This window comes from Crocuta crocuta, unplaced genomic scaffold, assembly GCF_008692635.1.
Source record: "Crocuta crocuta isolate KB4526 unplaced genomic scaffold, BGI_CrCroc_1.0 scaffold16, whole genome shotgun sequence".
NCBI classification, from domain to species: domain Eukaryota; kingdom Metazoa; phylum Chordata; class Mammalia; order Carnivora; family Hyaenidae; genus Crocuta; species Crocuta crocuta.
In genome coordinates, this window is record NW_027531893.1 from 9,032,486 (window position 1) to 9,046,946 (window position 14,461).

Sequence of the window (14,461 nt, forward strand, 5' to 3'; positions counted from 1 at the left end):
GGCTCTGTGCTGACTGCCAGCTCAGAGCCTGGAGCCTGTTTCAGTCTGTGAGTCCCTCCCTCTGACCCTCCCCTGCTCACGCTGTCTCTCTCTCTCCTAGAAATAAATAAAACATTAAAAAAAAAAAAAACCTTTTGCTGTGCCAGCCTCAAGTTATCTGTCATCGGGCTGCGGGAATAAGGAAATTCAATGTTACCTGCCATTTCCTTCTGCCTTGGTTTCCCACATTGCCCCGGACTCCCCCACCAGCCTCATGAAAAGGATTTTTTTCTCTACCTCTTTAATTTCGTACTTCACCAAAGAAAATAAAAGCTGTAGTGTAGAGAGCTAGCCTAAAAAGCTGGTTTGCGTTTCGGACCATGCACGCCTACCCCACTCTCTCAGCCTGGACCCCACTGGGAATTGTAAGTGGTCGCCAAATGTTTCCTGTAAGATGCTAACTGGGGATGGCAAAGTCTGCATGGTGACCCAGCTTCAAGGGGGGGGCACCCTCAGGGGCGCACGCCTGGGAGAACACGGCAGCCCTGTGGGCAGGTGCCACGTTTCCCAGGGGCCACAGGCAGGTAGGCAGAGCCACCCCCCCACCCCCCAGCATCCACCCATTTACCGCAAGCAAGCCCCAGGCTTTGAGCTTATCGCTTATCGACAGGAAATCAGGAGACAAGAGCTAGGGGAAAGGATCGTGTTTCAAGGACTACCGCTCTTCCTCAGAAAATGGAAGGAATCCGGTGATTGCACCCAGGGAGGAAGAAACAGCAAAGTAAATCACTCGAAGGCAGAGAACACCCAACAAACCTGCAGACTGGAAGCCCAAAGGCTGCCCTCCAAGGCAGGACTTGATCACCTAGAGGGTGATGCCCCTCCCAGCAAGTGCCCTCACCGCCCTCACCGCGGTCGGCCTGCACTGCCTCCTGGTGTGTAAGAGCGACGAGGGGCCGGGGCCGTAAGTGAGGCCGAGGGCACAGCATACGTGGGCTGTTAGTGGTGTTCCTCAGGCTCTCCCCGCTGCCCAAGAACAAAGGCAAGGAAACCAATGGTAATTGATAGCGATCAGTCTCCCACGGTTTACAAATGTCTTGGTAAATTACAAGAAAAAGGCAATCTTATCCACAGCCTCATCTCCAGAAATCTACAGACTCAGTTCCCTGGATACCACCCTCCCTTCCACAGTGATGTGGGAAACCAAGGCAGAAGGAAGGGCAGGTAACATCGAATTTCCTTATACCCCGCAGCCCGTGGGCAGATGCTTGAGGCTGGCAGAGCAAAAGGCTTCTCAGGAGCTCCCTACCGTCTTCCTGTTAATGCTTTGCCAGAGAGCAAAGCTAGGATCCAGTCACCTGTGAGTCTTTACATACGAAAGTCTCCTTGGAGACTTCCTTTTGACTTTACGCCCCCCAAGTCCCCTCTCTATAACCGGTTACAGTCCCCCCCACAACCCCAGGGCAGCTCTTCCTGCCCACAGCTCCTGTCCCCTGGATTTTTTAAAAAATGTTTTTATTTATTTTTGAGAGAGAGAGAGAGACAGCATGAGCAGGGGAGGGTCAGAGAGAGAGGGAGACACAGAATCCGAAAACAGGCTCCAGGCTCTGAGCTGGCTGTCAGCACAGAGCCCGATGCGGGGCTCGAACCCACAAACCGTGAGATCATGACCTGAGTTGAAGTCTGACGCTCAGCCGACTGAGCCACCCAGGTGCCCTTCCCCTGGATTTAATAAAATCACCTCTTTGTACCAAAGGCGTCTTCAAGAATTCTTTCTTGGACATCAGCTCCGAACCCCTCAAACCCCACCATCACCCCAAAACCTCATTGACTGTTTTGTAATATTAGGTTTTCCTTTATTTAAAAAAATTTGTTTAATGTTTATTTATTTTTGAGAGAGAGAGAGCTGGAGAGAGTGAGGGAAGTGCAGAGTGAGAGACACAGAATCCGAAGCAGGCTCCAGGCTCTGAGATGTCAGCACAGAGCCCGATGCGGGGCTCGAACCACGGAGAGATAGTGACCTGATCCAAAGCCGGACGCTCAACCGACAGCCACCCAGGCACCCTGTAATGTTAGGTTTTCTTATCTGACATCTCTTCTTTTCTACCATCAATGCCACAAGGGAGGGGACAGCATACCCCTTCCCGGCTGGACACCTAGCGGCGTGCACAGGTAAACATGGGACCGACACTTAGCACCGGAGGACTCTATTTTGGAGTTCACAGCACCTTCCCCAAAGAGGGGCCACGCAGAGGGGCTGAATGGGGTCCAGATCAGCTGAGGAGTCAGGGCCAATCTGTCTTCATGGCCACAGGGCTGCTCCAAAGGGCTCTTTGCTACAGAAGGTGACAAAGTTCTGTATGTTTGGGATGGGGAACCCTCGCTAGACACGGCTTCATAATAGGAAACATTTCTTTACGAAGCACCTAGGAGGTTCCTCAGAAAGTTAACAGAACTACTGTGTGACTCAGCAAATCCGCTGTGAGGTAAATACCCCGGAAAACCAGAAACAGACGTCTGCACACAAACCTGCACATGCAGGTCTGCAGCAGCGCTCGTTACTCGTAACGGCCAAAAGGCAGAAGCGACTCAAACGTCCACCCCCAGACCACGGGACAGATGAAAGGTGGAAGACAGCCACACCGTGGGACTTTCAGCCGCTAAAAAGGGATGACGCGTGGATTCACGCCACGGCACGGACGAACCTCAAAACCGGACGCTGAGCGCAAGAAGCCAGCCACGGAAGGCCACAGATCATATAAGTGCATTTACGTGAAATATCCAAATCCGGAGAAACAGAAGGCAAATCGGAGGCTACCAGGTAGCAGGAAGAGACAAAGGGTGTGGACTTCATGTTGGGCCGATGCAAACGTTTCAGAATTAGCTAGGGATGACGGCTGTGCCTCACCGCGGATGTGCCACACGTCACTGCATCAGACACCTTCACGGTCGATGAATTGTAGCTTAGAAAACAGAAGCCACCAAGAAATGTTGGCTTCCCAGGCTGGGCTGGGTTTGGTTCCCAAGCTGTCCAAGGCCCCAGATACAACAGGAGTCAATCGATGGTAAATAAGCAACACAGTCGCGGAAGGACAGCCGCGGCCGACCAGAGGCTCCCAGACGTCGCCCTTGCGCTCAGCGTGGACCGCGACCCCCGGCCCCATGCGCACACGCACAACCAAACACACGTTTCGCAAACAATGCCGTGTCTGTGAGGACACCGTGGCACCGTACGCGCCCCTATGCCGATGCTGGTGGTCTGGGAAAGGGCACGAGGTCACTCGACCCCCCGCCCCCCGCATCACTGCACAGTACTTCTGCACAATGGAATACTATCCAGCACTCGGCACTCAAAGCCACTGAGCTCTCAAGCCATGGGGAGACGGGGGAGGGGGGAACCTTACATGCGTAATGCTAAGCGAAAGAGGCCAATGTGGAAAGGCTCCAGACTGGACAGCTCCCTCTCCCAGACATTCTGGAAAAGGCTGAACTATGGAGACGATAGATGGATTAGTGGCTGCCAGGGGTTAACGGGGAGGGAGGGATGAACAGACAGAACACAGGGGTTTAGGGCAGCGCAGACCACTCAGTACGAGGCTCTGATGGTGGACACCCATTATCACACATTTGTCCAAACCCGTAAGTTCATCAGTGCTAACAAATGTGCCCCCTGCAGGGGGTGGGGGTGGGGGTAGGCTCTGTGTGTNCCTTTCCGCTCACTTTTGCTGTGAACCTAAAACTGATCTCAAGTAGCTTATTTAAAAGGGAAACAAAGGGTGCCCAGGTGGCTCAGTCAGTTAAGCGTCTGACTTTGGCTCAGGTCGTGATCTCACGGTTCGTGGGTTTGAGCCCCGTGTCGGGCTCTATGCTGACAGCCAGCTCAGAGCCTGGACCCTGTTTCAGATTCTGTACCTCCCTCTCTCTCTCTGCCTCTCCCCTGCTTGCGTGTGAACGCTCTCTCTCAAAAATAAACATTACAAAAAAAGTTTCAGTTTTCCAGCATGAGGTGGGGATGAAGTATTCTGGTTGATATTCTAACTGGTGGAGATTTGAAATTATAAAGTATATGGACCATCAATTTTAACAAACCATACTGAAAATGATTAAAACGTTTTCAATATGCAGAAGACATTTCATTGGCATACATTCTTTAGGATCATCAAAATGTACATAAACCACAATACACTGAGACTTCTAAACCGAATAAGCAAGAATGTGGTCAGCCTCAACCTTCACATATAATAGGCATATATCAGAAATATGTTCTTCTAGGGGTGCCTGGGTGGCTCAGTCGATTGAGCGTCTGACGTCGGCTCAGGTCATGATCTCACGGTTCATGGGTTCGAGCCCCGCATCGGGCTCTGTGCTGACAGCTCAGAGCCTGGAGCCTGTTTCAGATTCTGTACCTCCCTCTCTCTCTGACCCTCCCCTGCTCACGTTCTCTCTCTCTCTCAGAAATAAAAACATAGGGGCGCCTGGGTGGCTTAGTCGGTTGAGCGTCCGACTTTCGCTTAGGTCATGATCTCGCGGTTCGTGGGTTCGAGCCCCGCGTCGGGCTCTGTGCTGACTGCCAGCTCAGAGCTTGGAGCCTGTTTCAGTCTGTGACTCCCTCTCTCTCTGACCCTCCCCTGCTCACGCTGTCTCTCTCTCTCTCTCTCTCCTAGAAATAAATAAAACATTAAAAAATTTTAAAAAAAGAAATAAAAACATAAAAAAATTTTTGAAAAAAAGGGAAGTAAAGGTACTTAAACGCGTGAACATTTTCCTAATACTGAAGAGAATAGCCCCAAAAGTTAGTTAAATGCACTAGACGATTTACTTGGCTATGAGCTGGGGTTTTCTGTGTGTGTGTGTGTGTGTGTGTGTTTCAATCTGACCCTCGGAACCTTGTTTCTTTAAAATTCTTAGGCTGGAAACACACACACACACACACACACACACACACACAACAGGTCTCTCTTTCATCGCCTTGCTCGATCTTAAATTCTCTCACGCATCTATCAAAAACAGGCGACTCTTTATAAACAGTTGAATCATAAATGCAGGAGATAACTTTAATAGGATCCAAAATGCAAATTGGAATTTTTAAAGTAAAATTCCAACGTCTACATTGACTTCTAATAGAGAGAGATCTTTGAGCCCAGGAAGTCAGAGAAGGATTTTAACATCCTGAACACGGGAGAGGCTGCTGCCGGGGAGAAAATGGAAGCCAGACCGTGCGTGAGGGTACGAAGCCATGCTCGTGAATAGTTCAGTGCCCAAAAGAAGTGCTCTCAGTAGCAGTTGGGAAGCCAGTTACCCCGGAGAAAACATTTTCACGGGTAGCTCTGTGGTCAGCCAGGAACTGGTCACGTGGCTCCAGCTGGCTTAAATAGGTGCGGTCGCTGAATTGCTTTTTTGTTAACAGGATGCCAACCAACACTGTACAAGCCACCTCTCTCTCCTGGACGGACTAACGGTATATGAGGCAGACGGCCATTCGGCATTTGATATTGGCAAAATTCTCGAGGTCCAAGCAGACATAAAGCTCTTTCACTCGGTGAATGTGATTCAGTGTTGGCGACACACTTGACGCCAACGTCCCCGACGAACACTGGTGACACAAAAGAGCCTTTCAATCTGTAAACATGTATGAGTGAGCCCGCACTCTGAGCAACACAAAGGAATGACCGATGAATGCGTCCCACTCCAAGCATCTGATGGCATTCTCAGTTCTGCAGAGGATATGTTTTATGGTCCTTGATACAGGGCTCTTGCTTTGTAGACCCTGCATATGTAATTAACAACAGCTTGAGACCAGTTACATGCTGCCATGGGATCTTAGGGCCAGTTATATACAACCATTGGAGCTTGGGGCCAGTTATATAAAACCACAGGATCTTGGGGCCAGTTATATACCGCCATCAGATTTGGAGACCAGTTATATACTGCCACAGGAGCTTGGGGCCAGTTATATACCACCATATGCACGGCCTCCATCTTGCCCAATGAGAACACGTGATCGAGATCGGGTGAGTGGCGATTTTTCAGGACTGTTTAAATGTAAGCCACACCAAGATGCCATTATCTTCCTGTGCCTTCTGAATTGAAGCTTCTTCACCAGGTAGGACAGGGTAGAGGACATTCATATTCCTGGCGAGTTACAATGCCCCACCCCCTCTTCCTAGCATCTCACAACCGCCCTGGTCAATGAACAAAGCCTGCGTTGTTTGGAGAATGAATGAGGACAGCTTTCTTCTGTGCATTTCATTAAAACCTGAAAGCTACGGTTTGCTGCCAGGGAGGGTGCCCTAATGAGTTCCAACAGCCTGACATTCAAATCTGAGTCATCATCAACGCGCCCAGCTCCGCAGTGGTCGTCCTGACGTCGAGGACCATTCAGCAAGCCTGACGTTTTTGTCGTGAAGGATTTTTCTACTGTTGGGGGCCAAATAAAGGCTCTTTGTAGCAATGGAAACACAACACAAGACCTTTCTTTACACTGCTAAGGATTGATAAATAGTTCACCGAGTGAACCAAAGACTTTTTATTTTGTAAAAGCAGATAACACCAAAGTACTATGTGGCATTCATAGTCATTGCAAAAATGAGGGCTTTCAAAACATCCAAGGCGTAAGCTGAATCAATGGTTACAACTAGGATTTTCAGCCAATATACAGATTTTTGTTCAAGGTCTAGGCTTGATCTCTACCTATTATTCACACGCATTCCCTTCGCCTATTTATTATCAAAATGGGGACTCCTGACAGCTGGGCCCGGCTTTATCTTGATTTTGCAGGTGACACAGCAGTGAACCCAGAACTCTGGCTTGCCAACGGAGTCCCAGAAATCAGGTCTTCTGATGCCCTGCAACAAGCTGCAGCTCTCAAACATAAAATCAGAATTCAGACCCCCTGCGAAAGACAGTCAGGGCACCACAGCTCTCCGCCACAAGGAAAGCTGGGTTCTAGCCCCACTTGGGTTCCCTCTTCAAGAGCTCCGCTGTAGAGCTTTTTAAGAACCACACTAAACCCAAGTGGAGGAAGTGGATAAAATTATCCACCACTTTTTCCATTAAGCACAAAAAAAAAAAGAAAGTGCACTGGCAAATGGGAAAATGGTGACGGCCGTATGGTTATGAAAACTGGTTCTAGAAATCCCTCCTTTCAAAATTAGGTCCCAAGGTGGTCCCGAGACCAAATGGAGGTCCCAAAAGCGGTTAATACAAACAATTCTTCTACAAAAGCCCCTCATGGAATGTGGCTGAGGGAAAGCAGACCCCGGGGGAAGGGCCGGCCCTACATTTTTGGCACACGTTTCTGGCCTCACGGATATGTGTGGATATGTGCGTGGCTGGCAGGTGTGAGTACCTCCTCCTAGCACTTAAGGACGAATGAGCACACTAAAGTGAACTGGTGTGCTCATGAAAAGCCCGCAACTACAGACTCTGAGAGCCAAGCCCTTCAGTTTGTAAGGCAAGATTTTTTTTGTCGTCGGAAGTGGGGGACAGGTGAACCTGAAGGCAGGCACTATAAGGCTGAGTCAGCCGTACTCGGGCCAGACAGGGCTCAAAAATAAGGCAATGTGTGGCTTCTCAGTGGGAGACCGTCCCCCAGAAAGGCCCACGAGGCAAGAAAAGCAGCTGGCCAGTGGCAAATCACCAGAAGATATTTGGACGGGGCCACGGTCACAGTTAGATGGGGTGACCCGAGGTCACGGAAGGCGGGAGACCCTTGGACCAGCACTCAAGGGGAATGTCTCTTGCGTGTCCTGCGCACAACTCCGAGCAGCAACCTCTGGGGTTCTGGAGGTGTGTGACATTTGCGAGACATTTTCCCCCCAAAAGAAGACACGGAGGTGAAACCCCTGGAGGGAGGAGGCCCCCGGAGGTGGCACCCCCACCAGGGGCAGGACCGGGTCCGAGTCGGAGAGCACTTCCTGCAGCGCGCGGCTCCCTCCGGGTCTGGCCGAGTCCTACAAGCGCTTGTAGGTGCCCAGGAGAGCTTTGCAGTTGGGGCAGTAGTGATCCACGTCCTGCAAGGCGTCCACGCAGAAGGGGATGAAGCAGCAGCCCGCTACGCACCTGGAGAACAGGAACGCGACATGTCACCCTCCGAAACTCTGGACGTGGTGGGGGCTTCGGATGTCCCCGCCCCCCAGAACCTACGGCTGTCGCCTTACTTGGAACAGGGCTCTCTGTAACTGTCATGAATAATCTCAAGATGGGAACACCCTGCATCAAACAGGCTCCCTGACCTCAATGACTCATGTCCTTGCACGAGGAGAGAGAGGGACACAGAAGCACAGGGAGGGACAAAGACGCCTCTGGGCAGTCCTGGAGCGGAGGGCCACCTGGCAAGGCAGGACTGTGCCCTCCGGGCCTTCGGAGGGAGCCCGACACTTGATTTTGAACCTCTGGTCTCCAAAATCGCGAGAGAATAAATGTTTATGGTTTTAAGCCAATAGGTTTGTGGCTGTTTGGAACGGCGGCCCCGGGACGGTAACGTGCCAACCAAGGCCAAGGCCGCTCCCTCAGACGGACTGTCTGTCCTGGGTGTATCTTCCTGTCTTGGGTCATCGGGGCATCTTTCAAAGTCTGAGGCCAGGGCTAGTGAACTTCTTTTGTAAAGGGCCAGACGGTACATATTTTAGGCTGTTCTGCCGTTGTGGCCTGAAAACAGCCACAGACAGATGATCTGGGAACAAACGGTGTGGTGGGCCCCACGAGGACTTAAAATGGGCTGGATTCGGCCCCAGGGCCGCCAACGTGCTGGTCTAGACGGATTACTCTTTCACCCGGAAAGGCTGCTTCTCTTTAGGACAACAACCGATCAGAATTCCCTCCAGGAACATCTCTTAACTACGTAATCCATTATCCTCCAGGCGGCCCGTGGTAGAATAAGAACTAGAGCAGTCTTTGTCCCCAGTTCCTGGCAAGTAGCTCCAAAACTCTCTCGGAATTTCCGGAGTGGCAGGAGTGCCTTCTGTTATGCAAAACAGCCCCCTTTCAATCACACCTGTTTTATGCTAATAACGCCACCAGGGCAGGGTTCCAGCCTCAGGATAGGGCTGGCGGGGTTGCTAGGTTAGAACTCAGGAGGGAGACGGTCTGGCGCTGGCACTGTGGTTGGACACATCCATGTGCCAGGGGGGTGAGGCACCCCAAATGCACGGGGACAGTGGCTCCTGCACCGGGGACCTTCTGGACCTCGCTCTATGTACCTCTTCACGGGGCTGTAGCGCCTTCCTGAGTTCTGTGAGCCGTTCCAGCAAGTTATCAACTCTAAAGAAAGGAACCCCCCCCCCCCACCTTTATCCNGGTCAGAAGGATGGGTGGCCCGGGTCCTGAAGCTGTGGGGGTTGGGCTAACTCCAGGTAGTCCCAGAGCAGAACTGAGTCACAAGACACCCAGCTGGGGATGGAGAGGTGGCTGGTATCAGAAAACACCCCCATAGCCACTGTCTGCCCAAATGTGGTTAAAAACCAGAATTTCATAATGTATAGCACAGTAAGTATAACCAATAATATTGTAATCACTTCGTGTGGTGACAGATGGTAGGGAACCAGACCCACCGTGGGGATCATTTCATAACGTAGAAATCCAGCGAATCACTGTCTTCTATACTGAAACTGATCTAATGATGTCAATTACCATTCGATTAAAAAAACACAACAATTTACAGGAAGACACTGATTTACATAAAGCACAAACAGGATATCGCCTGGTGAGGAAATAATGTTTTGGAAAAAAATTCGTCCCATCGCCTAAGTTTACCCAAGTTCAAATAAGGTCAGCCAGTGCCTGCGAGCTAAGCCTCCCCTCGGTCATATGCGGTCATATGCTTACAAACAGCCCCAAGCTGCAGGACAGACACAGTCACTTACTTTATCCTCAGCAACCTCAGGGAAGGGGGATGGCCAGTGTCATTACCTCCAGTTTTCAGAGGGAAATGGAGCACAAGACGTGAAGTCCCTTGCGCATGGTCGCAGGGGACTTAGGTAGGACTTGACCCCACAACATACATTTAATCAGAATGGAGGAAGGGACCCAAAAGCTGCCTCAACGTGAAAGGGAGATCAGCCGAGGCCGACACTCAACAGAAGTTCCCTTCCTGTCTTCCCTGATCTCCAGGATGAGATCTCATGGTTAAGCATCCGACTTTGGCTCAGGTCATGATCTCACGGGTTCGTGAGGTCGAGCCCCACGCCAGACTCCACACCCTCTCTCCCTCTCTTTCTGCTCCTCGCTCACTTGCGCTCTCTCGCAAAAACAAGAAATTTTTAAAAACTAAAAAAGATAAAGATGAGTTATAATACAAATGTCCAAGGCCAATGAACTTCTATTTGGCCTTTTCTGTCCAGGACTGAAGACGTCGGCCATCAGCGCAGTCCTGTAGGCAGGACGGGGAATCAGGTGCAGCAGGCTGGTTTGGTCGCCCGTCGACTGCTCTGCACATGTGTCCCCAGTGAAGCTAATTACGCCCTCTGGGGCGCTGAGCCTCTCTTCGAAATTAGGAAGAGAAGCATCCTTCCTCTTTTGAGCTAAGCCACAATGAGAAACAAGGCAGTCGCACGAGAGCCAGGGCTCCTGAGAAAGAAACGCACAAACATGTTTCCTTTGAGGCAGAAAACAGAGCCTCTGTGGTTGTCTGGGGGACACTCAGGCCAGGAGCACGGAGGTGGCCTTTAGCTCTTTGGGAAGAAGAAAAAAGCAACCACCACAAAACTGTGTTTCCTCAAATTTCTCCCCGAAGAAAAACTCTTTCAATACAATGCCTGGGTGCCACCTTCCCAGTGTAGCCAGTGGGGAAAAGACTTGGGCTCCTAAAAGGACAGGAAGTTCTGAGGAGACGACTAGAAAAGTATTTTAACGTGCAGACTGTTTAAAGCTTCTCTTAGAGTCAGATAAACATGATTATTTCGGTCATGAAACTCAAGAAGAAAATTCCTGGGGCGCCTGGGGGGCTCGGTTGAGCGTCCCGTGTTGGCTCAGGTCATGACCTCACGGTTCGTGGGTTCGAGCCCCCGCATCAGGCTCTGCGCTGACAGCTCAGAGCCTGGAGCCTGCTTAGGATTCTCTGTCTCCCTCTCTGTCTGCCCCTCTCCCGACCCTTCATGCTCTTTCTCTCTCTCTCTCAAAATAAATAAATGTTAAAAAAAAGAAAAGAAAAGGAAAAGAAATTTCTAAGGGCATCTCCCAGCCCAGACGCAGGGAGCTGCTGTGTTTGCCCGGGAGGGGTGTGAGCAGGGGAGCAAGATGTGGCGGATGGGACAGCAGCTTACAGATGTGATGTGCTCCCGAGCAGCAGTCCCCACTGGGGACGATTTCTTGGGGGGAGGGTGTGCGGAGGGCAGGGATGCCCAGGACTGGCCCCGGCCACAGACCAGCGTGCGTGCGGTTGAGAAATCCCGAGGGAGAGGTACAGCTGGGGGGGCGGGGGTGCAGAGCCTGGGGCCGGGTGGGCCCGGACTTACCCCAGCAGGCACAGGCTCCCGCACGAGAGCCAGGTGAGGGCACCAGCGTTATAGGACAGCTGAGTCACGATCATCTTGCTGCAGGAAGGACAGCACATCTGGACGGGACGGTCGAAAAAAGAGACTGGCTGCTGCACGTAGACGGTCTGCACAGCGACTGCGGAACAGGAGCAGGTGGCCGGTGAACGGGGGAGAGGCGGCCAGTGACGGGGGGGGGCGGCCAGGGAATGGGGGGAGCAGTCCTGAGGCAACCGGGAGGTGGGGTCAGGGGCTCGGAGGTCCATGTTCACAGCAGCACCACTCACGAGAGCCACCCACGTGTCCCCAGTGAGCAACCAGGAAGGGACCTATCCTTATGTGTGGAGTCCCATTCAGCCTTAGGACATTCTGGGGCGCCTGGGGGGCTCAGGCGATTAAGTGTCCGGACTCTTGGTTTCGGTTCAGGTCACGATCTCACTGTTTTGTGAGTTCGAGCCTCACATCAGGCTCCATGGCTGAAAGTGCAGAGCCTGCATGGGATTCTCTCTCTCTCTCTGCCTCTCTCTGCCTCACATTGTCTCTCATTCAAAAATAAATTTTTTTTAAAAACTTAGGGGAAGAAAAGACATTCTGATTCACATTACAACATGGATGAACTTGTAAGGACCTTACGCGGAGTGAAATAAATCAGCCACAGGACAAATACTGCGTGATTTCTCGTAGATGACACACCTAGAATCCTCCCCGACACAGTGGGTGGCGGTGGGCACCGGGGGCTGGGGCAGGGATGGGGGGCGGGAACGAGGAGCTGCTGTTTAGCCAGTTTAGAGTTTGTTTTTTTAAGATTTCAAAGTTCTCGAAAGGTGGTGGGGACGCCGTGTGAGAAGGTGAACGTGCTTAACGCCGCTCAAGTTTACGACGATAAAGGTTCCTGGCGTGTTTTACAACACGTGGCAGGCTTCCAGCATCATCATGTGAGGGGCTCTTGACCCCCCCCCCAGCCCCCCCATGGAGATGAGGAGAAATTCCTGCAGCAGGGGACGTGGCTCAGCCCCGACCAAGCTTTCAAACTCGGCTCCCCACGGAAACGGGGGAGGGGGTGCGAGCTTGCTGCCAATGCAGGTCCCCCCACCCCCCTCCCAGACAGGCTGATTCAGCAAAACGGGGGCAGGGTCCCCACAAGGCTCTTTAAGCTCCCTAAGTAGTTCTGTGAAGGTGGTCTGCAGACGGTTAATTCCAGAAACAGTGACAGGATGGGGTTTAGCCTCAATTTTCCTCATCCACGGATCAGTGGCTGCCAGGGGCTGGGGGACCGGGAGGGACGGCTAATGGGTGTGGGGTTTCTTTCGGGGGTGACGGAAATGTTCTGGAATGAGTGCGGAGGGCGGCACGAGTCTGCGACTTTGCCGAAACCCCTGAGTTACCGACACTTTAAAAAGTGAGCTTCATGGTAGGAAACCGTATCTCAGGAACGCTTTTATTTTAAAGAATGGGAGTCAGAGTTGTCGCCAGGGTTACGGGAGATAAGGGGGGAACCTCGCACGGTGTTGTGGACACAGTGAACCCTCGATAAACACGGGGCTCCTGACGAAGTCCAAGGCCCAGTGATAAGGCTGGAGCTTACGGAGCCCGGGAAGGCCGGCCCAGGCTTAGCGACTGGCCTGGGGACTGGGGCGGACACGTGAAGCGAGTATGTAAGATCGTGCTAGAAAGGGAAAACATGTCCAGGCGCTCACGGTCGCCAGGGGCGAGCCTCGAGTGATGTAAACCGTGGGGTCCTGAGCACTCAAAATGCTTCTGGTTTTTGGCAAAGTCGTCGAAGCTCGTCAGAGCGACTTCCTTCTGTCTCCCCTGGGCCACCATTTCTGTGACCTACGCGTGCGGGGAAATTAACTGTCGTCCAAGCTCACAGAACTTGATACTCCTAGAAAGTCCTAGGAAGACTCCCCTTCCAGAAAAGGAGTATTTGAGCATGTTAACGTTCACATGTAAATTGAATTAAAATCTTCTTTTTTTTTTTTAATTTGGTGCAAGAATAAATTATCGATCAGAGCATGATCTGAAATTACCTAACATCACCTGGTTCTCTTCCGGCTGGAGGGGTCAAAGTTGCTCGGGCACGTTGACACTAGCTCACCTTTATCAAACGATTACTCAGAGAATTGTATTTTATCTTAACAACCCGCTGATAAAGGCACTTGATGAGCCCCGTTTTTCAGGTGGGGAAACTGAGGCCCGGGGCCATCAGGTGAAGCCAAGCCCTTTCTTTGGGCTGGCGGTCTCCTCCTGAGCAGCTTGTGATACTGAATGAGCAGGGCACCTGGACACCAGGAAGTCCCAGAGGGCAAGGCCATGAAGAAATTGCTGGAAGGCAGGGAAGCCAGGCGGGCAGGCGGGACAGAGTCAGCCCCTGGGTTCCTAACTCCTGGCTGTTTCTGCTCCCTCTCCTCCTGCAGCCCCGGCCTCGAGGCAGAGGTTTGAGCCTTAGCGGGAAGGGAGGGGGCCCTGGAAAGCAACCCCCCCCCCCATTCCCCGCTTTCCCTGAGGTGACTGGTGTGCCTCTGTGGTCAGCGCCAAAGGTTCGGCTTGTGGCGGACGCGGGCAAGTTCATTAACTGTACTTTGTTAGGGGAAAGAGTGAGCCTTGCAGGGGTGGAACCCGGAAGACTGGCCGGAAAATTCCAGGACAGGGGGTAAAGGCGGACTGGCTGGCATTTCCCATTNGTTGGGGACGGGCCCAGGCTGGGTGTAGTACGCAGGGGGATTCATGCCCTTCCCGTCTAGGCCCGCCACCAGCCCTGTGGTCGGCCCTGGTGCGGGTGCAGGAGGCATGGGGAAGTAACTGTTGACCGCCACCGTCTCTTCATACGATGGGGGTGCCGACGGCACCGAGGGCCCAGCGGCCGCCTGATAGGATCCGGGGACAGACATTTTACCTAAAGCAAAACAGAGGACACCGGATCAGAAATGTGAGCGACACCTCTTTCTCGCTCCCTCTCTCTCCTCTTTCTTAAATGTTTTCTTTTTGAGAAAGGGAGAGACACAGAGCAG

The 14,461-nt window shown here is 52.1% G+C and overlaps 1 protein-coding gene across 1 annotated transcript; it reads right to left on the reverse strand.

Moving 5' to 3' along the window:
- Positions 1 to 7,419: 7,419 nt before the first annotated feature.
- Positions 7,420 to 14,346, reverse strand: LITAF (lipopolysaccharide induced TNF factor). The gene is made up of 3 exons (XM_077773265.1): positions 14,116 to 14,346; positions 11,433 to 11,589; positions 7,420 to 8,040 (listed from the first exon to the last, which is right to left on the reverse strand). Exons 1-3 carry the CDS (start codon positions 14,339 to 14,341, stop codon positions 7,932 to 7,934), a joined length of 492 nt encoding a protein of 163 aa, XP_077629391.1. The 5' UTR covers positions 14,342 to 14,346; the 3' UTR covers positions 7,420 to 7,931.
- Between the last annotated feature and the right edge of the window lie 115 nt (positions 14,347 to 14,461).